At 23.8% G+C, this 22,948-nt stretch overlaps 3 protein-coding genes across 4 annotated transcripts; 2 read left to right on the top strand and 1 right to left on the bottom strand.

The window, feature by feature from the left end:
• The first annotated feature begins 4,569 nt into the window (after window positions 1-4,569).
• Window positions 4,570-6,675, top strand: LOC110614649 (small nuclear ribonucleoprotein SmD3b). Its single transcript, XM_021756254.2, has 5 exons — window positions 4,570-4,820; window positions 5,817-5,869; window positions 5,973-6,039; window positions 6,168-6,224; window positions 6,361-6,675. The coding sequence occupies exons 1-5, from the start codon at window positions 4,662-4,664 to the stop codon at window positions 6,418-6,420; spliced, it is 396 nt and encodes a 131-aa protein (XP_021611946.1). The 5' UTR covers window positions 4,570-4,661; the 3' UTR covers window positions 6,421-6,675.
• A 3,818-nt stretch (window positions 6,676-10,493) lies between these two features.
• LOC110614794 (small nuclear ribonucleoprotein SmD3b) lies at window positions 10,494-12,588 on the top strand. The gene is made up of 5 exons (XM_021756456.2): window positions 10,494-10,698; window positions 11,722-11,774; window positions 11,878-11,944; window positions 12,073-12,129; window positions 12,278-12,588. The coding sequence occupies exons 1-5, from the start codon at window positions 10,540-10,542 to the stop codon at window positions 12,335-12,337; spliced, it is 396 nt and encodes a 131-aa protein (XP_021612148.1). The 5' UTR covers window positions 10,494-10,539; the 3' UTR covers window positions 12,338-12,588.
• A 3,871-nt stretch (window positions 12,589-16,459) lies between these two features.
• Window positions 16,460-19,864, bottom strand: LOC110615021 (cyclin-B2-3). Of its 2 annotated transcripts, none has more exons than XM_021756724.2 (12): window positions 19,593-19,864; window positions 19,380-19,440; window positions 19,152-19,269; window positions 18,794-18,850; window positions 18,653-18,689; window positions 18,397-18,552; window positions 18,179-18,304; window positions 17,731-17,820; window positions 17,418-17,639; window positions 17,223-17,321; window positions 16,938-17,116; window positions 16,460-16,848 (listed from the first exon to the last, which is right to left on the bottom strand). In XM_021756724.2, exons 2-12 carry the CDS (start codon window positions 19,432-19,434, stop codon window positions 16,695-16,697), a joined length of 1,293 nt encoding a protein of 430 aa, XP_021612416.1. In that variant the 5' UTR covers window positions 19,435-19,440; window positions 19,593-19,864; the 3' UTR covers window positions 16,460-16,694. The 2 variants fall into 2 exon arrangements, with proteins under 2 accessions (XP_021612416.1, XP_021612417.1); XM_021756725.2 differs by having other exon boundaries at window positions 18,397-18,549; window positions 19,593-19,862.
• Window positions 19,865-22,948: the final 3,084 nt, after the last annotated feature.

Raw genomic sequence — 22,948 nt, 5'->3', positions numbered from 1 at the left:
TTTGATTTGATTTGCTTTTGGATGTATCATAGACTGGGTAAAGTATATATTTCACGTGACAAAGAATTGACCGTCAAAATCTACGGCTACGATTCACTTGAAACCCTGAAGTTTTGATAGTACTTCTCTGTAGCAGTTTTCCTTTCTCTGTGCTGCAATCGTTACATGTAGCATATATAACTATGCCACGTCTAACTTCCACAACTTAATTACTAAACGAGCCCCTATACTTTATCAAAAAATAAAATTACCTCCAAAAATTTGTCAGACAGTGTATTTATAGGGTCTTTTTGCTGATTTAGGGGCGGAAGAGTTTTTATTTATATATTTAAGATTGGAATAGAAATATTTATGAATTTAGAATTGGAGTGTAAATTGACAGCCGAAAAATTTATTTGGTGCCACCACTTTAAAGGATACCAAACTATTATTTAATTATTTATTTATTTTTTTTATTTTTTAAAATGACATGACGTCAAATCATTCTTAAAAATAAATTAAAAAAAAATGGTCTAGCATCATTGTTATGGCGCCATTTCACAAATTTTTTTTAAAATTTTTTAATTATTAAAATATTATAATTATATTAATTAATTAATATATTATTTTTATATTATATTTTTTATTATAATAATATTTTATAATAGATTTTATTAATTTTATTAAAATAATATTTTATAATACTATTTTATTAAATATATATAAAAACACTGAATTAAATAATTAATAAGAAAATAAATAAATAAATTAATATAAATATTTAAAATTATAAAAATTAAATTTATTTTTATTAAACTGCTATTATGACTGATTAATAAATTAATATACAATTGTACATAATTATAGAATAATATTAATTTTATAACAATTTTTATAATCACATAATAATATTAATTTTATAATACTAAATTATATAGAGTCACTAGTATTTTTAGTTTAAATATTAATAATAAAATATATTAAATATTAATATATAAAATATATATTAATATTTAGATAAAATAAAATTATAATGTTAATTAATTAATTATGCGATCAAATTAATTAATTTATTTATTTCATATTTTCATATAATAATATTATAATTTTAAATATTTTTATGTACAGTCCATTTATTATTAATTTTTATAATATTTTTATATATTAAAAATATTTTTATAAAATATAATAATTATTTATGACTGATTTTAGTAATTCTTAGAATTATAAAACAACCTGTGATTAAAAAATTATTGATACTATTTAATCACAGTATTATTATATTAATTTATTAAAATAATAAAATAATATTAATGTATTAATTTATTAAAAATATTTTTAATAAAAAATATTAAATAAATATATATAATATTATTAAATTATTTTTATATATCTAATCGCAACCGAATTATTTTTATATCTCTAATCACAATATAATATTAATTTTATAATTTATTAAATATTAATATATTAAAATTATAAAAAAATATTTATTATTATAAAAATATAATACAAATAATATTATTAAATTAATATAATATAAATATTTTATTATAATATATTAATAATTAAAAAATTAAATACGTTGCGCCAAGTTATTATTTATTTTTTTTTATTATTTATTTTTTTATTTTATTTGTAAGAGTTCGGGTCATGGTTTAATTTTTTATTATTAAAATATTATAATTATATTAATAAATTAATATATTATTTTTATATAATGTTAATTTAATAATTTTATTTATATTATATTTTTTATATAATAATTAAATTTTTATATTATATTTTTTATTATAATAAATTTTTTATATTATATTTTTTATTACAATAAATTTTTTATATTATATTTTATAATTCTCTAAAATATTAGAATCATTAATATTATTCTGTGATTATATATGAGTGACAGTCCAATAAAAATTAAATATAAAATTATATTGTTAATTAATTTATCATACGATTAAATTAATTAATTTATTTATTTCTCTTTAATAAATTATAAATAATTCAGTATTTTTATATAATAATATTATTATAATTTTAAATATTTTTATATACAGTGTATTTATTATTATTTTTTATAGTATTTTTAGATATTAAAAATATTTTTATAAAATATGATAATTATTTATAACTGATTTTAGTAATTTTTAAACTTATAAAATAATATTATTATGTGATTAAAAAATTACTAATACTATTTAATCACAGTATTAGTGTATTAATTTATTAAAATAATAAAATAATATTATTGTATTAATTTATTAAAATAATAAAAAATATTGAATAAATATATATATAATATTATTAAATTATTTTTATATATCTAATCGCAACCGAATTATTTTTATATCTCTAATTACAATATAATATTAATTTTATAATTTATTAAATATTAATATATTAAAATTATAAAAAAATATTTATTATTATAAAAATATAATATAAATAATATTATTAAATTAATATAATATAAATATTTTATTATAATATATTAATAATTAAAAAAATAAATATATTGTGTTAAGGGTCAGCAGTATTCGGTTCAAACTGAAAAAATCGACTGAATTGAATCGATTTAAAAATTTGGTTCGGTTTTTTATACATTTCGGTTCGGTTCAGTTTTTAATTTAAAAAATTTTGGTGATTTCGGTTCGGTTCGGTTTTGATCAGAAAAAATTGAAAAAATCGAACCGAACCGATTAGTGATAATAATATATTATTTCAATAATATAGAGAAATTAAATCATAATAAGATTAAAATATTTTAATTAAATTTTAAAATATTAAAAATAAAGTGCAAAAAATAAAAAATTTATTAAAAATCGAAACCGATCAAAGCGAATCGAATCAGACCGGTTCGATTTGATTCAGTTTTTGATCAAAATCGGTTCGATTCGATTTTCATAAACACTAAAATTTTAGTTTTCGGTTTATTCGGTTCGATTCAATTTTGAACCGAACCGACCGAATGCTCACCCTTATATTGCGCCACTCTAAACTATTATTTATTTTTTTATTATATTTGTAAGAGGTGGGGCCATAATTTAATTTTTTATTATTAAAATATTATAATTATATTAATGAATTAATATATTATTTTTATATAATGTTAATTTAATAATTTTATTTATATTATATTTTTTATTACAATAAATTTATTATATTATATTTCTTAACTCTCTAAAATATTAGGACCATTAATATTTTTTTGTGATTATATATGAGTGACGGTCCAATAAAAATTAAATATAAAATTATATTATTAATTAATTTAATCACATTTAAATTAATTAATTTATTTATTTCTCTTTGATAAATTATAAATAATTCAGTACTTTTATATAATAATAATATTATAATTTTAAATATTTTTATGTATAGTCTATTTATTATTAATTATTATAGTATTTTTATATATTAAAAATATTTTTATAAAATATGATAATTATTTATAACTGATTTTAATAAATTTTAGAGTTATAAAACAATTACTGTATTAATTTATTAAAATAATAAAATAATATTACTGTATTAATTTATTAAAATAATAAAAAATATTAAATAAATATATAATATTATTAAATTATTTTTATATATCTAAGCGCAATCGAATTATTTTTATATTTTTAATATAATATTAATTTTATAATTTATTAAATATTAATATATTAAAATTATAAAAAAAATATTTATTATTATAAAAATATAATATAAATAATATTATTAAATTAATATAATATAAATATTTTATTATAATATATTAATAATTAAAAAAATAAATACATTGCGCCACTCCAAATTATTATTTATTTTTTATTTTATTTATTTTTTATTTTATTTGTAAAAAGTGGGACCATGATTTAATTTTTTATTATTAAAATATTATAATTATATTAATAAATTAATATATTATTTTTATATATTGTTAATTTAATAATTTTATTTATATTATATTTTTTATATAATAATTAAATTTTTTATATTATATATTTTATTATAATAAATTTTTTATATTATATTTTTTATTACAATAAATTTATTATATTATATTTCATAACTCTCTAAACTATTAGGACCATTAATATTATTCTATAATTATATATGAGTGAAAATTCAATAAAAATAAATTTAATTTTTATAATTTTAAATATTCATATTAATTAATTAATTAATTTATTTTTAATTAATTATTTAATTCAATTTTTTATATATATTTAATAATAATTAAATAAATTTATAATTAATATTATTTAATTAGAATATTATTATAAAAATATATTAAAATTAATAAAATATATTATAAAAAATTTATTTTAATAAAAAATATAATATAAATATAATTATTAAATTAATATAATATAAAAATAATATATTAATTAATTAATATAATTATAATATTTTAATAATTAAAAAAATTAAAAAAAATCAAAGGCTTGCCATTCTAAAAAATAAAAAAATAATTAAATAATAGCTTACCCCACTTAAAATGATGCAAAAAAAATTTTTTCGGCTGCCTACACTCAAACACTAAATTCACAAATATTTTTATCCTAAACATAAATACAGAAATAAAAACTCTTCCCACCCCAAATTTACAAATAGTCCTATTTGTACCCGGTGAAGTCCGGACTTGAAGGTTAATTAGGGTTTTGCAGAGAGACACAGAGACAGAGAGAGCCATGAGCAGGAGCTTAGGGATACCAGTGAAGCTGCTTCACGAGGCTTCGGGCCACGTGGTGACGGTGGAGTTGAAAAGCGGAGAGCTTTACAGAGGGAGCATGGTGGAGTGCGAAGACAATTGGAATTGTCAACTTGAGAGTATCACTTACACTGCTAAGGTACTGATTGTTTTTCTCTTTTGCATTGTTATTTTTCATCTCGTTAAAAACCCTAGACCGTAAGATGAAAATTGTGATTTCAAATACTTGTTTTGTTATCGGATCGGTGCATTGTTTTTATTAGGTTGGTGAAATTTCTCTTGCTACTTTCTGTTATTGAACCCTGACATTTGGTTTAGCGAGAGTACAAGATGAAATAAAAGCTAACAAGCTGTTACCCAAACCCTTGCTGGAAAACATAGAAAGCTTGCTAGGCAAACCCTTATTGAAAAACTTAGTGCCTAATCTATTTCTTTGTATCTTATGTAGAGAGCTCCCTAGGCCATTGAGATTCATGACCACTATAATTTCCTTTTCAAGGTTAAATTCTGAGTGTTTTGGTTTTTCATTCTTAGAGGTATGGACCTCGATTGAGCTTAGTGCGTGGTGGATTAGGGGGCTTTTCTTATGAGCTTGTTAACATAAGCCACCAGCGTGTTAGGTAAACTGTAATTCAGTTTCAGAGTAAGCCTCATTCTATTTAGCTGTTTGTTTGTGAGGAAGTTGAATGGCGGAAATGGAAGTAATAGTTGTTACGTTGGGATGATGGTAATTAAATCCTAAATCCTGTGTCCTTGTTTAAGTACAGCAGATTGTTTTAAAATTTAATTGAAGTTTGTAGCAATCAATCAGAAACTTACTCCATGCTTGCTCTTACCTCTATTTTTGTCAATTTGTGTATTTTGGCCATTGGGCTTCACATGGTCATGATAATGGTTACTGCATGAGACTGTTTATAATGTATCGACTTTATTACTAGAATTTCTTTATCTGCAGGCGATTTGGATGGTAATTAATATTTAGATGACAATGCTTATTTTGATATGTATACTTTTATGTTTGAAAGAGATATGATATGCTCCCATTTAGTTGTCTACATTATATTTGTTGCAAAAGTATTGTCAAATTACATGAATCATCCACCTTGAATTTTAATTTTGATGTGCTTCTCCACAGGATGGAAAGGTGTCGCAGCTTGAGCATGTTTTTATTAGGGGCAGCAAAGTCAGGTATCTAAACCATTCGTTTTTATTTGAAATTCTTAACGGTAATATTTGTGGATTTTTCAAAACTTAGAAGTTATTATATGAACGTGATGTGAAATTTCAACAGGTTTATGGTCATACCAGATATGCTAAAGAATGCACCCATGTTCAAGCGCCTGGATGCTAGGATCAAGGTATGCTTTCACTTGCAGTTGCAAGTGTTCCCAACCCTTCACCCTCCCCCTCTCTCTTTCTCAACCTACTTTCTTTAAAGCTATATTACGAATTATTTCTTATATGTGTTACCCTTATCTTCTTGAAGGGTAAGAGCGCATCACTTGGAGTTGGCAGGGGTAGATCTGTTGCAATGCGGGCTAAAGTAAGTTCTTTTTCTTTGAAACTGTATGGATCCAAAATACATCTAACTATGGGCTAAAGTAAGAACCATTCCATGCATTTCCACATCCTGTCTATGTGATTGCAAGTTACATGCTTGATATCATCTTATTGTGCAGGCTCAAGCTGCTGGGCGGGCAGCACCTGGTAGAGGTGTTGTACCACCTGTTAGGAGGTGATGCAGTACACGACTTGATCTAGAGCTTCTTTTTTCTCTCATTGTCCCTGTGTGAGCAATTAGGGTCTCTGCTCTTAACATCCTCAAATTTGGTGTAATTTTTGTAATCGGGAGAATGGAATCTTATTGCCTGGACTGAGACAGCTCTATGGTCGTATGCATGTATTCAATTTGAATATCAGATAGTTTCTACAGTGGCATGTTTGCCTCAATGTATGGGACATAGATTTATGTTATTAAAGTTTTCTCTAGTCTATCTTGTTGGCTTTTCTGTGCTACAAGGCAAATAGCTGTCCAAAAGAGATTGTAGTTTCTTGGTGGTTGTGAAAATGTAAGATGCAGTCCTATAATCCCAGGACGCCCCTCTCCTTTCCAAAAAAAAAATTGTGGCCACCCCCTTCAAATTTTCTTTGGGGCAACTTCTCTTCACGGTCTAGTGAAAAGTATTTCCCCGTAAATTTTTTAATTGGAATGACAGTATTTAGATACGAAAACCAAGAGCTAAATAAAAGGGAGTCTTGATCAAAGTAATTTATTTATTTTTTATTTTATTTGTAAGAGGTCGGGCATGATTTAATTTTTTATTATTAAAATATTATAATTATATTAATGAATTAATATATTATTTTTATATAATGTTAATTTAATAATTTTATTTATATTATATTTTTTATATAATAATTAAATTTTTTATATTATATTTTTTATTATAATAAATTTTTTATATTATATTTCATAACTCTCTAAAATATTAGAATCATTAATATTATTCTGTAATTATATATGAGTGACAGTTCAAATAAAATTAAATATAAAATTATACTGTTAATTAATTTATCATACGATCAAATTAATTAATTTATTTATTTCTCTTTGATAAATTATAAATAATTCAGTATTTTTATATAATAATATTATAATTTTAAATATTTTTATGTACACTCTATTTATTATTAATTTTTATAGTATTTTTATATATTAAAAATATTTTTATAAAATATAATAATTATTTATAACTGATTTTAGTAATTTTTAGAGTTATAAAACAACATTATTATGTGATTAAAAAATTACTGATAATATTTAATTATAGTATTACTATATTAATTTATTAAAATAATAAAATAATATTACTGAATAAATTTATTAAAATAATAAAAAATATTAAATAAATATATATATAATATTATTAAATTATTTTTATATATCTAATCGCAATCGAATTATTTTTATATCATAATCGCAACATAATATTAATTTTATAATTTATTAAATATTAATATATTAAAATTATAAAAAAATATTTATTATTATAAAAATATAATATAAATAATATTATTAAATTAATATAATATAAATATTTTATTATAATATATTAATAATTAAAAAAATAAATACATTGTGCCCAGCTATTATTTATTTTTTTATTTTATTTGTAAGACGTGGGGCCATGGTTTAATTTTTTATTATTAAAATATTATAATTATATTAATGAATTAATATATTATTTTTATATAATATTAATTTAATAATTTTATTTATATTATATTTTTTATATAATATTTAAATTTTTTATATTATATTTTATAACTCTCTAAAATATTAAGATCATTAATATTATTCTGTGATTATATATGAGTGACAGTCCAATAAAAATTAAATATAAAATTATACTATTAATTAATTTATCATGTGATTAAATTAATTAATTAATTTATTTCTTTTTTGATAAATTATAAATAATTCAGTATTTTATATTTATTTCTCTTTCATAAATTATAAATAATTCAGTATTTTTATATAATAATAATATTATAATTTTAAATATTTTTATGTACAGTCTATTTATTATTAATTTTTATAATATTTTTATATATTAAAAATATTTTTATAAAATATGATAATTATTTGTAACTGATTTTAGTAACATTATTATGCAATTAAAAAATTACTAATACTATTTAATCATAATATTAGTGTATTAATTTATTAAAATAATAAAATAATATTACTGTATTAATTTATTAAAATAATAAAAAATATTGAATAAATATATATAATATTATTAAATTATTTTTATATATCTAATCGCAACCGAATTATTTTTATATCATAATCACAATATAATATTAATTTTATAATTTATTAAATATTAATATATTAAAATTATAAAAAAATATTTATTATTATAAAAATATAATATAAATAATATTATTAAATTAATATAATATAAATATTTTATTATAATATATTAATAATTAAAAAAATAAATACATTGCGCCACTCTAAACTATTATTTATTTTTTTCATTACTTATTTTTTATTTTATTTGTAAGTGGTCCGCCATGATTTAATTTTTTATTATAAAAATATTATAATTATATTAATAAATTAATATATTATTTTTATATAATGTTAATTTAATAATTTTATTTATATTATATTTTTATATAATAATTAAATTTTTATATTATATTTTTTATTATAATAAAATTTTATATTATATTTTTATTACAATAAATTTATTATATTATATTTCACTTTTTATTATAAAAATATTATAATTATATTAATAAATTAATATATTATTTTTATATAATGTTAATTTAATAATTTTATTTATATTATATTTTTTATATAATAATTAAATTTTTTATATTATATTTTTATTACAATAAATTTATTATATTATATTTCACAATTCTCTAAAATATTAGGACCATTACTATTATTCTATAATTATATATGAGTGATAGTCCAATAAAAATTAAATATAAAATTATATTGTTAATTAATTTATCATGCAATCAAATTAATTAATTTATTTATTTTTTAATAAATTATAAATAATTTAATATTTTTATATAATAATAATATTATAATTTTAAATATTTTTATATACAGCTTATTTATTATTAATTTTTATAATATTTTTTTATATTAAAAATATTTTTATAAAATATAATAATTATTTATAACTGATTTTAGTAATTTTTAGAGTTATAAAATAATATTATTACGTGATTAAAAAATTACTAATACTATTTAATCACATTATTACTATATTAATTTATTAAAATAATAAAATAATATTACTGTATTAATTTATTAAAATAATAAAAAATATTAAATAAATATATATAATATTATTAAATTATTTTTATATATCTAATCGCAATCGAATTAATTTTATATCTCTAATCACAACATAATATTAATTTTATAATTTATTAAATATTAATATATTAAAATTATAAAAAAATATTTATTATTATAAAAATATAATATATATAATATTATTAAATTAGTATAATATAAATACTTTATTATAATATATTAATAATTAAAAAAATAAATACATTGTGCCACTTGAAGCGGTTATTTATTTTTTTATTTTATTTATAAGGGGTCGGACCATAATTTAATTTTTTATTATTATAATATTATAATTATATTAATGAATTAATATATTATTTTTATATAATGTTAATTTAATAATTTTATTTATATTATATTTTTTATATAATAATTAAATATTTTATATTATATTTTTTATTATGATAATTTTTTATATTATATTTTTATTATAATAAATTTATTATATTATATTTCATAACTCTCTATAATATTATTAGGATCATTAATATTATTTTGTGATTATATAGGAGTAATAATCTAATAAAAATAAATTTAATTTTTATAATTTTAAATATTCATATTAATTAATTAATTAATTAATTAATTTTTTATTAATTATTTAATCCAGTCTTTTTTATATATATATTTAATAATATTTAAATAAATTTATAATTAATATTATTTAATTAGAATATTATTATAAAAATATATTAAAATTAATAAAATATATTATAAAAAATTTATTTTAATAAAAAATATAATATAAATATAATTATTAAATTAATATAATATAAAAATAATATATTAATTAATTAATATAATTATAATATTTTAATAATTAAAAAAATTTAAAAAAAAAAAATCAAAGGCCTGGCGCCACTTACAGTGAGGCCAGGTCATTATTTTTTTTCTTATTTATTTTTGAAAGTCGGGACTTGGAGGTTAATTAGGGTTTTGCAGAGAGACACAGAGACAGAGAGCAATGAGCAGGAGCTTAGGGATACCAGTGAAGCTGCTCCACGAGGCTTCGGGCCACGTGGTGACGGTGGAGTTGAAGAGCGGAGAGCTTTACAGAGGGAGCATGGTGGAGTGCGAAGACAATTGGAATTGTCAACTTGAGAGTATCACTTACACTGCTAAGGTATTGATTGTTTTTCTCTTTTGCATTGTTATTTTTCATCTCGTTAAAAACCCTAGACCGTAAGATGAAAATTGTGCGTTCAAATACTTGTTTGGTTATCGGATAGGTGCATTGTTTTTATTAGGTTGGTGAAATTTCTCTTGCTACTTTCTGTTATTGAACCCTGACATTTGGTTTAGCCAGAGTACAAGATGAAATAAAAGCTAACAAGCTGTTACCCAAACCCTTGCTGGAAAACATAGAAAGCTTGCTACGCAAACCCTTATTGAAAAACTTAGTGCCTAATCTATTTCTTTGTATCTTATGTCGAGAGCTCCCTAGGCCATTGAGATTAATGACCACTATAATTTCCTTTTCAAGGTTGAATTCTGGGTGTTTTGGTTTTTCATATTTCGAGGTATGGACCTCGATTGAGCTTAGTGCGTGGTGGATTAGGGGGCTTTTCTTATGAGCTTGTTAACATAAGCCACCAGCGTGTTAGGTAAACTGTAATTCAGTTTCAGAGTAAGCCTCATTCTATTTAGCTGTTTGTTTGTGAGGAAGTTGAATGGTGGAAATGGAAGTAATGGTTGTTACGTTGGGATGATGGTAATTAAATCCTAAATCCTGTGTCCTTGTTTAAGCACAGCATATTGTTTTAAAATTTAATTGAAGTTTGTAGCAATCAATCATTTAATTGAAGTTTGTAGCAATCAATCAGAAACTTACTCCATGCTTGCTCTTACCTCTATTTGTCAATTTGTGTATTTTGGCCATTGGGCTTCACATGGTCTGGATAATGGTTACTGCATGAGACTGTTTATAATGTATCGACTTTATTACTAGAATTTCTTTATCTGCAGGCGATTTTGGATGGTAATTAATATTTAAATGACAATGCTTATTTTGATATGTATACTTTTATGTTTGAAAGAGATATGATATGCTCTCATTTAGTTGTCTACATTATATTTGTTGCAAAAGTATTGTCAAATTACATGAATCATCCACCTTGAATTTTAATTTTGATGTGCTTCTCCACAGGATGGAAAGGTGTCGCAGCTTGAGCATGTTTTTATTAGGGGCAGCAAAGTCAGGTATCTAAACCATTTGTTTTTATTTGAAATTCTTAACGGTAATATTTGTGGATTTTTCAAAACCTAGAAGTTATTATATGAACGTGATGTGAAATTTCAACAGGTTTATGGTCATACCAGATATGCTAAAGAATGCACCCATGTTCAAGCGCCTGGATGCTAGGATCAAGGTATGCTTTCACTTGCATTTGCAAGTGTTCCCAACCCTTCCCCCTCCCCCTCTCTCTTTCTCAACCTACTTTCTTTAAAGCTATATTACGAATTATTTCTTATATGTGTTCCCCTTATCTTCTTGAAGGGTAAGAGCGCATCACTTGGAGTTGGCAGGGGTAGATCTGTTGCAATGCGGGCTAAAGTAAGTTCTTTTTCTTTGAAACTGTATGGATCCAAAATACATCTAACTATGGGCTAAAGTAAGAACCATCTGCTAAGAGTTCCATGCATTTCCAGATCCTGTCTATGTGATTGCAAGTTACATGACTTGATATCATCTTATTGTGCAGGCTCAAGCTGCTGGGCGGGCAGCACCTGGTAGAGGTGTTGTACCACCTGTTAGGAGGTGATGCAGTACACGACTTGATCTAGAGCTTCTTTTTTCTCTCATTGCCCCTGTGTGAGCAATTAGGGTCCCTGCTCTTAACATCCTCAAATTTGGTGTAATTTTTGTAATGGGGAGAAATGGAATCTTATTGCCTGGACTGAGACTGCTCTATTGTCGTATGCATGTATTCAATTTGAATATCAGATAGTTTCTACAGTGGCATGTTTGCCTCAATGTATGGGACATAGATTTATGTTATTATAGTTTTCTCTAGTCTATCTTGTTGGCTTTTCTGTGCTACAAGGCAAATAGCTGTCCAAAAGAGATGGTAGTTTCTTGGTGGTTGTGAAAATGTAAGATGCAGTCCTATAATCCCAGACGCCCCTGCTCTTTCCCAAAAAAAAAAGGGTTGTGGCCATCCCCTTCAAATTTTCTTTTGGGCGACTTCTCTTCCCGGTCTAATGAAAAGTATTTCCCCGTAAATTTTCTAATTGGAAGGACAGTATTTAGATATGAAACCAAGAACTAAATGAAAGGGAGTCTTGATCAAAGTAATTTATTTATTTTTTTAAATTGTCTTTATCTAGTACGGCCTTGAGGTTATTCCACCGTTGAATATCTATCGTCAATCGTTATCGTGACGCACTTCTTTGTTTAACTTGACTGCAAAAAGATGTCATGGAAATTCATGCAAGAGAAATCAACGGAAGAAGCCATAAGAGTTCCAAGTAGCTGATGCACAAGTTCCAGCTTTCCAGGGATCTGAAGCATCTGTGGCAGAGAACAACCCTAAAGAATATGAATGGGAGGAGGGATCAGGCCCAGTAAGGGCCACATGATGCAAACTGACCAGGCTTGCAAATTGTTTGATCGTGCTCATGTTTTTTTCTCAAGCTTGTCCAAGTTTTCCCATCAAGAGAAACCCTGCAATTATATTTGAGATTTGATAGATAGCAAGTCCCTTCATTTTATTTATAGAAGCATTATGAGAAAAGACAACAGGATGAAGATCGTTTTACCTGAAAATTCCAAAATCTCATGTAGGCTCTTGATCCATCTTTTCTCAAAGTGTATTAGTTGCACATAAGCTGCATCAACCATACCTCTCATATGTCAGGAGTTTCATTCCACTTCTCTTACATGTAACATGTGATTTATCATACAAGAAAGATAAGAAATAATGTCAAGATGGAAGAGAATTATTAATGTAAGTGTTGACTTAATGCTCAACTTCACTTTTGCAAGAATTCAATTCAATTTATTTCTTATCTGACAAAATTTTTTATTTGAAATGTAAGAATTCAATTCTTTTTAACTTGATTATCCATAAGATGCATAACTTGCAAGCTTATCAAAAATCTGAATGTGGTTGCTAAGATTGCTCTGCCCCAACTGCCATAAGAAGAAAAAAAGATGGAAGCTTATAACTATATTCTTAATAGACTAGTCAATGGTTATTTCCATATCCAGGGCCTACATACCTTCTGCAGCAAGTGATATGGAAGCAACGAATCGCACAAATGGCGACAAGTCACTAAGAGATTGAAACCTCTCTTGAAAAATGAGGTTAGCAGTTGAACTTTCCAGTAGCTCATCCATCATTTCCCACCCACACAACCCCATAGCTCTCATACACTGCATCAAAATTGCAGTGAGAACTCTTTCTTCTGATGTTACTGTTGATCTTGATGCTGCAAAACCCACATATTGTTACAAGAATGTTTATGATTCATTTGTCATATTTACCAATAGGTAACTTGAAGATACCAATTTAAACAACTAAAGCGAAGAAGCCACTGCCCAATTTTTATGTCAACCCCACCATATGACCTGTCAACTGCTTGAGAGCTCAATGCAATTAGATTTGCCTTATCTAAGACGATGAAGTTAAGACTTGCAGTTGTACAATGAAATTCTGTCGAACCAAACCAGATGGGCAAAAATATAATTTGTAAATGATATTTCAATGTCCAGGATTGAACAAAAGTATCATATAGTAAAATAATGAAAACAATTGTAAGAAAAACCATCCTTGCGCCAGTTGACTTGGAGATTTGATTGCTAATTATACTAATAACTTCAATAACCACCGAAACTTTTGCATGTTCTCATCCTAAAATTTCCTAAACACGATCATAGAAGGAAAAGAAAGATAACTCGCCTTTGTAAACGGGATAAATCCAATAACTTAGAATGACTATATGAGGCTGTGTATATAAATTGAAACACATGGAGAATTGGATAAGTCACATCTCCTTCGGTTGAACAACATCTTCATTTGTCCAACTCAAAAGAAAATTACCAGAACCTGGCAGCATAACGTTATGAGCTGGGCAGCGTTTCTTCACCAACGACAAAGAACATATCCCATAATCTTTTTCAATATAATATATATATATAACTGGATTCTAAAATAGGTTATGAAAAAATATATATATATATATAAAATTGGATTCTAAAATAGGTTATGAAAAAATTGACAAGCGACATAATTAAGTTATGTAGTTATGCTAAGTGGTGTGAAGCAGCACACTTAATATATTTTATTTTTAATTTTTATTTTCAAGTTATATTTTTATATTTAATAATGTTACTAATTAATATATCCATAATAAATAAAATTTGTTATCCTTATTATTACAATTTATATATAACATTTTAATTTTATTAGTATATTACTGTTTAATTTTCTATATCTTTTTCAATATAATATATTAATCACAATAAAATAAAAATTTTAACATAATGTATTTTATTTTTAGTAATAATAACAAATATATAAGAAATTATTAAGTGCATAATTAATTCTATTATATGATATAAATTTATAATTTTTTATACATTTTTAATTTTTTTCTACATAAAATAATAATTAATATATATGTTAAATGCAATTTATTAGTTTTATCATTTCTTATTTTTTAATATAATAAATACAATTTATTATATTGATGGTTACTAACTTTTTGATTCCTAAGTACTTTTTAATATAATATATTATTAATATTATAATAAAAATTTATTGTATTTTAATATTAAAAAAATTATTATATTTTTTATTTTAATAATAAATATAAAAATATATTTATAAAAATTAAGTAATTACCATATAAAAAAATATTTAAATAATAAAAATAAATCACTGTCAATATATATATATATATATATTATGTAAAAAAAATCACAATAGTGTTAATTTATTAATTTGACAATTTTTTAAAATTATATTTAATATAATCTAATTAATAAATATTATATATTTTTATTCTTTTAATATGAATAATTATATAGAATAAATATATATAATTAATTAAAATTATTATAAAAAAAATTAATTACGATAAAGTACCTAACAATTAAAGAATTAATAATATTGTATAAAATATTATCAAATTAAAATTTTATTTCATTCAAATAATTTATATAAAATATAAATAAATATAAATAATTAAAATATAATAAAAAGTAAAATAATATTTATAAAAGTGTAAATCAAGCATTACAATAATCAAATTATTAAATTTAAATTATAATAATTTATTAATAATTGTGATAATTTTAGTTTTTTCACTTCCTATAAATATATAAATATATAATTTTTGTATGTTTATTTTATGTAAAATCTACTAATATAATTTCTTTTACTGGTTTATCTCTTTTAGTTTAAATTAGTTCATATTTTAAATTTTTTTTATCTAACAAAAGTAAATTTTTATTAGCTAACTCAACCTTCTTAAATATAAAAGTTCAATGAAAATTGTTAAATATTAAAATTTTTTCATTTAAGTGATTTTTCTCCACCACCGCAGCGACCACCGCTGTCATTGCTGTCCATTATTATTGAAACTCTGTAAACTTTAAATATAGTTTCTTAAATGAAATCTATTATTTGATATTAATAATATACGATAATAAATATTAAATTATTTTTTATACACAATTAAATTTATTAATATATAATTTTATATTTAATTAATATTTAAAATTTTTAAATTTTTTATTCTAAAATTAAAATCATGCATATTAATTAAATTTTTAATAGATACGTATTTAATTAACAGAATGGGTAGCCCATCGCTTCTACTCTGCAGTTCAGTTAATCACATCCCAATCACAGACTACGCAGAAAAAGAAGCTTTCCATCTTCAAGCAAAATTTCACTTCAATATTAACAGAATCAAACAGAACCCAACTCTTGGAGCAAAAGAGAAACTACAACATCATCCTGCACAGCAGCTTGCTATGTTCAAGATTCAAATACAATATAATCAGGGAAATATTTTCATGGATAATGAGAAATCATCTGCCAGGGGGCAACAATAGTTGCTATATAATTTTTCCCAACTTCAAATTGCTGGAATAAGGTTAGTGTCTTTATGCTAATTCATCATGCGTTCCTTCTCCAGTAGAAAGTTAGCAGGCTGAGTTTTTGCAGCATACCCAAATTTAGATGTACTATACTTCCTGTGTACACCTGTGAGCTTCCCTGTTCCAGCTTTTTGATGAAAAGTGATCATAAGCTTTGAACATTCCCTGTAAAAATCCCAGTAACGGTTATAGATGAGTTGAAAACATCAGTTTCAGTTAAAGGTTTAGTGATTAACATGCCAATAATCACTTACATAAGTTGATCTTGTGAGTAGCTAGTGTACCACTCGTTAGTCTTGCTCCATTGCCTAGATCCACTAAGAGTGTACTGAGCAGTATATATTGCAGCAGCAGCTAACAGGGAAGGTGTAAACTTGAGCATGTCATATTCAACTAGACAAAGCTCAATGAGGAAGAAAGATAGAAGCTCAAGCTGCTCGAAAATCAATTGAACCTATCTGATCAGTATCATTTCACCAAAAAGAAAAAAAAGCTACACATTTCCAGTTCAATCATGCATGAAAATGCTGTTAACGAACCTTCTTGTCAGATTGAGCAGCTTTGAGAAACCTTCTCATAAACACATATTGGGTTGGAACAGATAGATTAAACTGCAAGGAAGTAACCATCAACTTCTCCTGCAGGGAATCAGAAATCTATCAATTATCTGAAATCTTGCCCAGTCATTTACATAAATATCCATATCATGAAATATGCTTTGAGATTAAGTGTACCATATCAAGCACTTCTTTTCTGGTGTAGGCCTTGTCAGAAATCAGAATGAGATCCTCTACAACAGGAACTGATACTTCTTCATATTTGCATGCAAGAAGCATGGCTGTCACCCCGACTAGCTGGAGTTTCTTTCTCACTACTGGATGAACGGCTAAAAATCTGTCAATGACATTGACAGTAAGATACAATGTCTCATCCATCAATTCAAACTTGTAGTGCACCTGTTAATTCCAATAACTTTGTTAGTAATTGAGATGTAACTATGAGTCACCACCCGAGAATCAACAAAAGCAAATAAGCTCTTATGCATACCTCAATCAGCCAGTCAATTAGGATACCTCTCATCCTCTCATTAATGTCACATTGCTGTTCCATGTAGCTTGGGGAGACACAAGAGGATTTCTGCAAGCAAGCAGAATCAGTAAATGAATTGAAAAGCCAGAATTTTTTTTAACTTTGTTTTCCACTTAATTGAAACCAAAAGTTCAATTACCATGGAAATGATAAACTATAAAAACAGATCAACCTTCTACTTCCTCATCATCAAAAACTCCATCCCATTTCAACAATTCAAGCTTTCAAGTTTCAACTTTTGGCATAAACAGACTATTCTTTTTAGTCTAGTTCTCTTCCCTCACCAAAATGTTTCACTTAAATTAATTTCTCTGCCACTTCAGTGTCTTGATTCACAAAAGTAGATTTATAAGTGAGAATAACTCTAGATTCCAAAATCAAGCAGAATATTGAGACTCCACCTCACCTCAGCCTTCATGTAGAAATTATATAAATCATCAATATATTCAACCACTGCAAGAGGATTATTCTTGTCGCAGCTGTCTATGTCCACAACAGGCTCCTCAACTACATCTTCCATTTGAACCTCATCCTTCAGGGAAACCAAAACAGTGATAAAGCTGCCCACAAGTACAATAACAATATAAAAGAATAAAAAATAAGAGCTTGTGTTAGACAAAAAACCATGCGATCAATCTCTTCCAGCATAGCTTCTGTGTGTTGCACAAACATGGGCAGAGAAAAGTCACCAGTGGACTTGTAGTGATCTGCATCTATGGTACTGCAATCTTCTGACTCGCTTGAAATTGGGATTGAAATAGCTGATTTCTTGTCTTCCTGCTAAGAGGAAAAACGTCTCAATTCGTTATGTTGTTAACTTTTTATGTCTATCTAGCCCAAGCAACAAAAACTAAAGATCTTTGATAGCAGAAAAAGGTACCTCCGGCTGGTTGTTAGCTAGCTGGGCAGCGAACTTCCTACAACAGCAAAAAATATGGGTGGTAATACTTAGAAGATGAAAAATTCTGCATTCCGATGACCATATGGACAATTTAAAAAGTGGGTGGGTTATGGTACTGACCTGGTGATTGGTCGATGCACTGGGATTGGTGGGTTCCTGCAGCAGATTGACTGCTTCCTAATTGAAGCGGGAAAAAAAGAAAGAAAGAAAGAAAGAACGTCAAAGAATCGGTAATGGAACAGTTTATTTTGGTTGATGCAAGAACAGAAAAAGAAACAAAAGAAAAAGTTCTGAAATATTCCTAATTGAAGACCCCAGAATACGAAGGAAAATGAGTAAGAAAGATAACTACTCCATTCAACTAGCGACTATTACATCTCTTTCAGATGTCACTGATTTCCTAAAAATCAACTTTCTTTTCTTTTCTTTTCTTTTCTTCTATTCTCTCAGCAAGGAACAGAAGATTTATGAAACTTACTCTGATAAGCCCTTCTTGTTGACTCGAGCTTCAATTAAGTTCCGATTGATGTTGCTCAAAGCCCTGCGGCTGTTTCCAGCCGCCGCCGTGAACTTCCCAACTCCGGCATGTAAACCCCCTAAAATAAATGCAAATCGAAAACCAATTTCTTGTGTTAGGGATTTATGCTGAGTCATCAAATTTCAGGCAAGAAGGCTGTGTTAACATTGCAGATTGGGATTCCATTACCTTGGACATTAGCGGGTCCGATCACACCCGGATGGTTCTCGTCTGATCCGGCCATTCTCGTCTACCAAAATTAAAAGCAGATACACGAATCAAAATCCGATTAACTACACAAATATCTACACGTATATGTCAAATGGATTAAGTTCAAACTTAAGGGAACATGAGGAGCCTCACTGAAGATCGAAGATCCAAATAATAAAATCAAAATCCCACCTTCCAATTCAAGAATCCTGTAAAGCTTCTTTATCGATTTCAATGAAAGAACTTGAAAGCCAGAGATTACTATCAAGCACGTCCAGTCCAGACTTTGATTTTCAAATGCAAAACGAAGAGAGAGATTAATCAAAAGAACTCCATTTACCCCAGCAATGGAGTGTAATCTCTCTCTGTCATTCTTTAGGTTTTGGGCTTACAGAAGAAACAACAAAAGGGAAATGGGAAAAAAGATGAACTGTATGAGAAAATTTGGGACGCTGATATATGCCAGCACATGTTTGTCCCCAATTTTTAAAACTAACGGCTAGTAAATAGTAGCCCTCCGATCTCTCAGATTGAAAAGTAGCGTTCTCCTATGTGTCCTTAACGGTTGCCTAGCATGTGTTTTTTAAAATTTTTGCCTACACTGTTATCTTTGTTCAGGTTGGCTTGTATTAAATTCTTTGGTAATTTATGATATAGTCCCTGAAATATAGTAAAAATTATAATGTAGTTTTTATTATTTGAATAATAATTAATTTAGTTTTTAAGGTTACATTCTTTTAATATTTTTTGTGTTAAAATTTACAATTGAACTCTAGAAGTTTAATTTTTCAGACTTCAAATTTTATTATGATTTAGTTATTTTAATTTTAATAATTTATAATAATTTAATTTTTATAATTTTAAAGTTAATTTAAATAACGGTTTATTAATGATAAAATTAATAGAATGAATATTCTATTAACAAAATAACAATATATTTATTAAATTGTTTATTAAATAAATAGAAACTTGTAAATTTTACTAAATTTCAAGAATGTTGTATAAATTATCTTAAATTCTTTAAAGATTTTTTTTTTTAAGTTCTTTTTTATAACAAATTGGACACCTGCCCAAATGTCCATCTACAAATATGTATTTGAATGAATAATTACTTGGTTCTAAATGTTGATCATACTAATTGGTTGATCCTTTTATTTGAAAATTACATTAATTAAATTCTAGCAGATTAAAGATAACAATAAGGTAGGTATTTTTAGATATTGAAATTATATGGTTATAATCAAATTTGAAATAAGTTTGAGTTTAAAAAATAATACTCAATTAGATTCAAATTTTATTTATAAGATATTCACTATTCAAATTTGTTTATATAAATAATTACTTTAATATAAAAATATATATTTTATAATAATATTTATAAATTTTTTATATATTTTTATTTAAAAATTAAAAATTAAATATTTTTTAGATATATTAAAATTTTGAAATGAAAATTATTAATTTTTTTATATAAATTATTAATTAAAATATATGAAACTAAACATATTCAAATTTTATTCGGACATTAATAATCGAATTTAAAATAAATTTAAATAATTTATATTAAATTTTAATTAAATTTAAAATGAATTATTAATAGTATTAGTGTGAATTGAATTTAGATTATTTAATTTTCGTGAATACCTACTCATTTATATTTTTAAGCTAAATCCGGCCATGCCACTTTGAGTATGTTTTCATGCCAAATGGTTGTTTCGTCATGATTCAGGAATTTCAATTGAAAATGGTTTTTATTCTAAATAGTTAGGATTTGCAATGGTAACAACCTAAAATAGTTATAGTTTGATTCCAATTCTATAAGTTTCGGGTTTGAAATTGTTCACAATTTGTCATATGCATTGAAATACATAAATTTATAAGATTTATTTTTATAATATATAATTTAGTTTTTATAGCAAAGCAAAGTTAAAAGAACTATATCAATTAAAATAATTTTTTATTTATTTTAAAAAATAAAAATTTTAAATTATATCGGTTCTAATTGAAAACTGGCTAATTCTTAACCTACCCAAATAGATAGTTGATGTATGATTCATGAACTAATTATTGAAAACCTTTTTTTTCTACAAAAAAACATATTTTTCTTATCAAAACACAAAATGCATAACACAAAATGCATAAGTAATCCTCTCCTATTAAAAAAAAAACAAAGCAATTTTACTCACTCATTTTTTTATTTACCTTTTCAAATTGTAAAATAACTTAATTTCATATTACAAAACTTAAATTATTATATATTTAAAAGTTAAGAAATAATATGCATTCAATTCAAGTTTATATAAATTAAATTATTCATAATTTTAAAACCGAAAGGTAAATTGCATAATTTAGAGAATAAAATGAATTTTATTAAAAGGATGTCATAGGAAAATGGATTTAATAATTATTATTTAATTATTTTTTTTAAATATGAATTTTTATTTGATTATTTAAAAGTATATATAATGGATATACAAACTCTATATATAAAATATTTAGTTTGATAGGAAGCCCCCATAATTTAAAAAAAATATATATAAAAAGTGAAATAATATTAAAGAGATCATTTATTAATATCTCTCTAGCCTCTATTTTGATCTTAAAACTCTTTCTCCACATCCACCCTTATCATATATAAATTAAATATAAATTAAAATTTTCTTACATGCATTTAATTGCATATACAAAATTGATATGTTATTTAAAATTTTAAAAAATATTTTTTAAAATATAATAAAATCTATATATTAATATAATATTATAATTTTTAATTAATTAAATATATAAATTCACTGTGTATAAAAATTTTCTATATAAATTATATAAGATTGCATTGATTTCGTAATATATATAGAATGGCAAGTAAATAAAATATAGATAAGTATATAGTAACTATCTAATAGTAAATTTCAACAAATTAATTTTTCAGTATTTTTTTAGCACTAATCCTATATGAATAACAATGGTAGCACATAATTAAAATTAATCCGTTAAACACCTAAATTAAAATTATAATGTATTAAATACTAAATTTATAAAATTATAATTATATATAAATAAATTATATTTTTTATAATTTATTTAAAAAAATAAAAATTAATTACACGTTACTTCTATTCGAAAAACAATGACTAACACCTATTCAATGAAATGGAAAATCAATGTAACTTTGTGATTTAAATTTATTACATAATATTGAATTGAATTGAATATATAAGAATAATTAATGTGTGGTTAATTATTGATTTTTTAAAAAAATATTTATTTTTTTTGAAATAGATTAATGTTTTAAGAAAGCTTATTTTAATTTTTTCATCAAATATTTATTTTTCGTGAAATGCAAATAGAGGAAAATTTTAGAAAAGAAAAATTAGTGAGAAAAGAGAAAACACATTAGGACCAACAAAAAAATTGGCGGCTTCTATGTCAGCAGTATTATGTCCATTAGCAATTAACTAACTTTCAAAATGAATTTCTAATTTAAGAACCGAAAACCCCGCCAAGAGCTTCAAACAGAAAATAGCTTAGTTATTGAACAATAGGATTAG

The sequence above is a fragment of the Manihot esculenta genome, chromosome 5, assembly GCF_001659605.2.
Source record: "Manihot esculenta cultivar AM560-2 chromosome 5, M.esculenta_v8, whole genome shotgun sequence".
Taxonomy (NCBI): domain Eukaryota; kingdom Viridiplantae; phylum Streptophyta; class Magnoliopsida; order Malpighiales; family Euphorbiaceae; genus Manihot; species Manihot esculenta.
The sequence above is the reverse complement of the archived record's forward strand: the minus strand, read 5'-3'. Positions and strand labels throughout refer to the sequence as shown.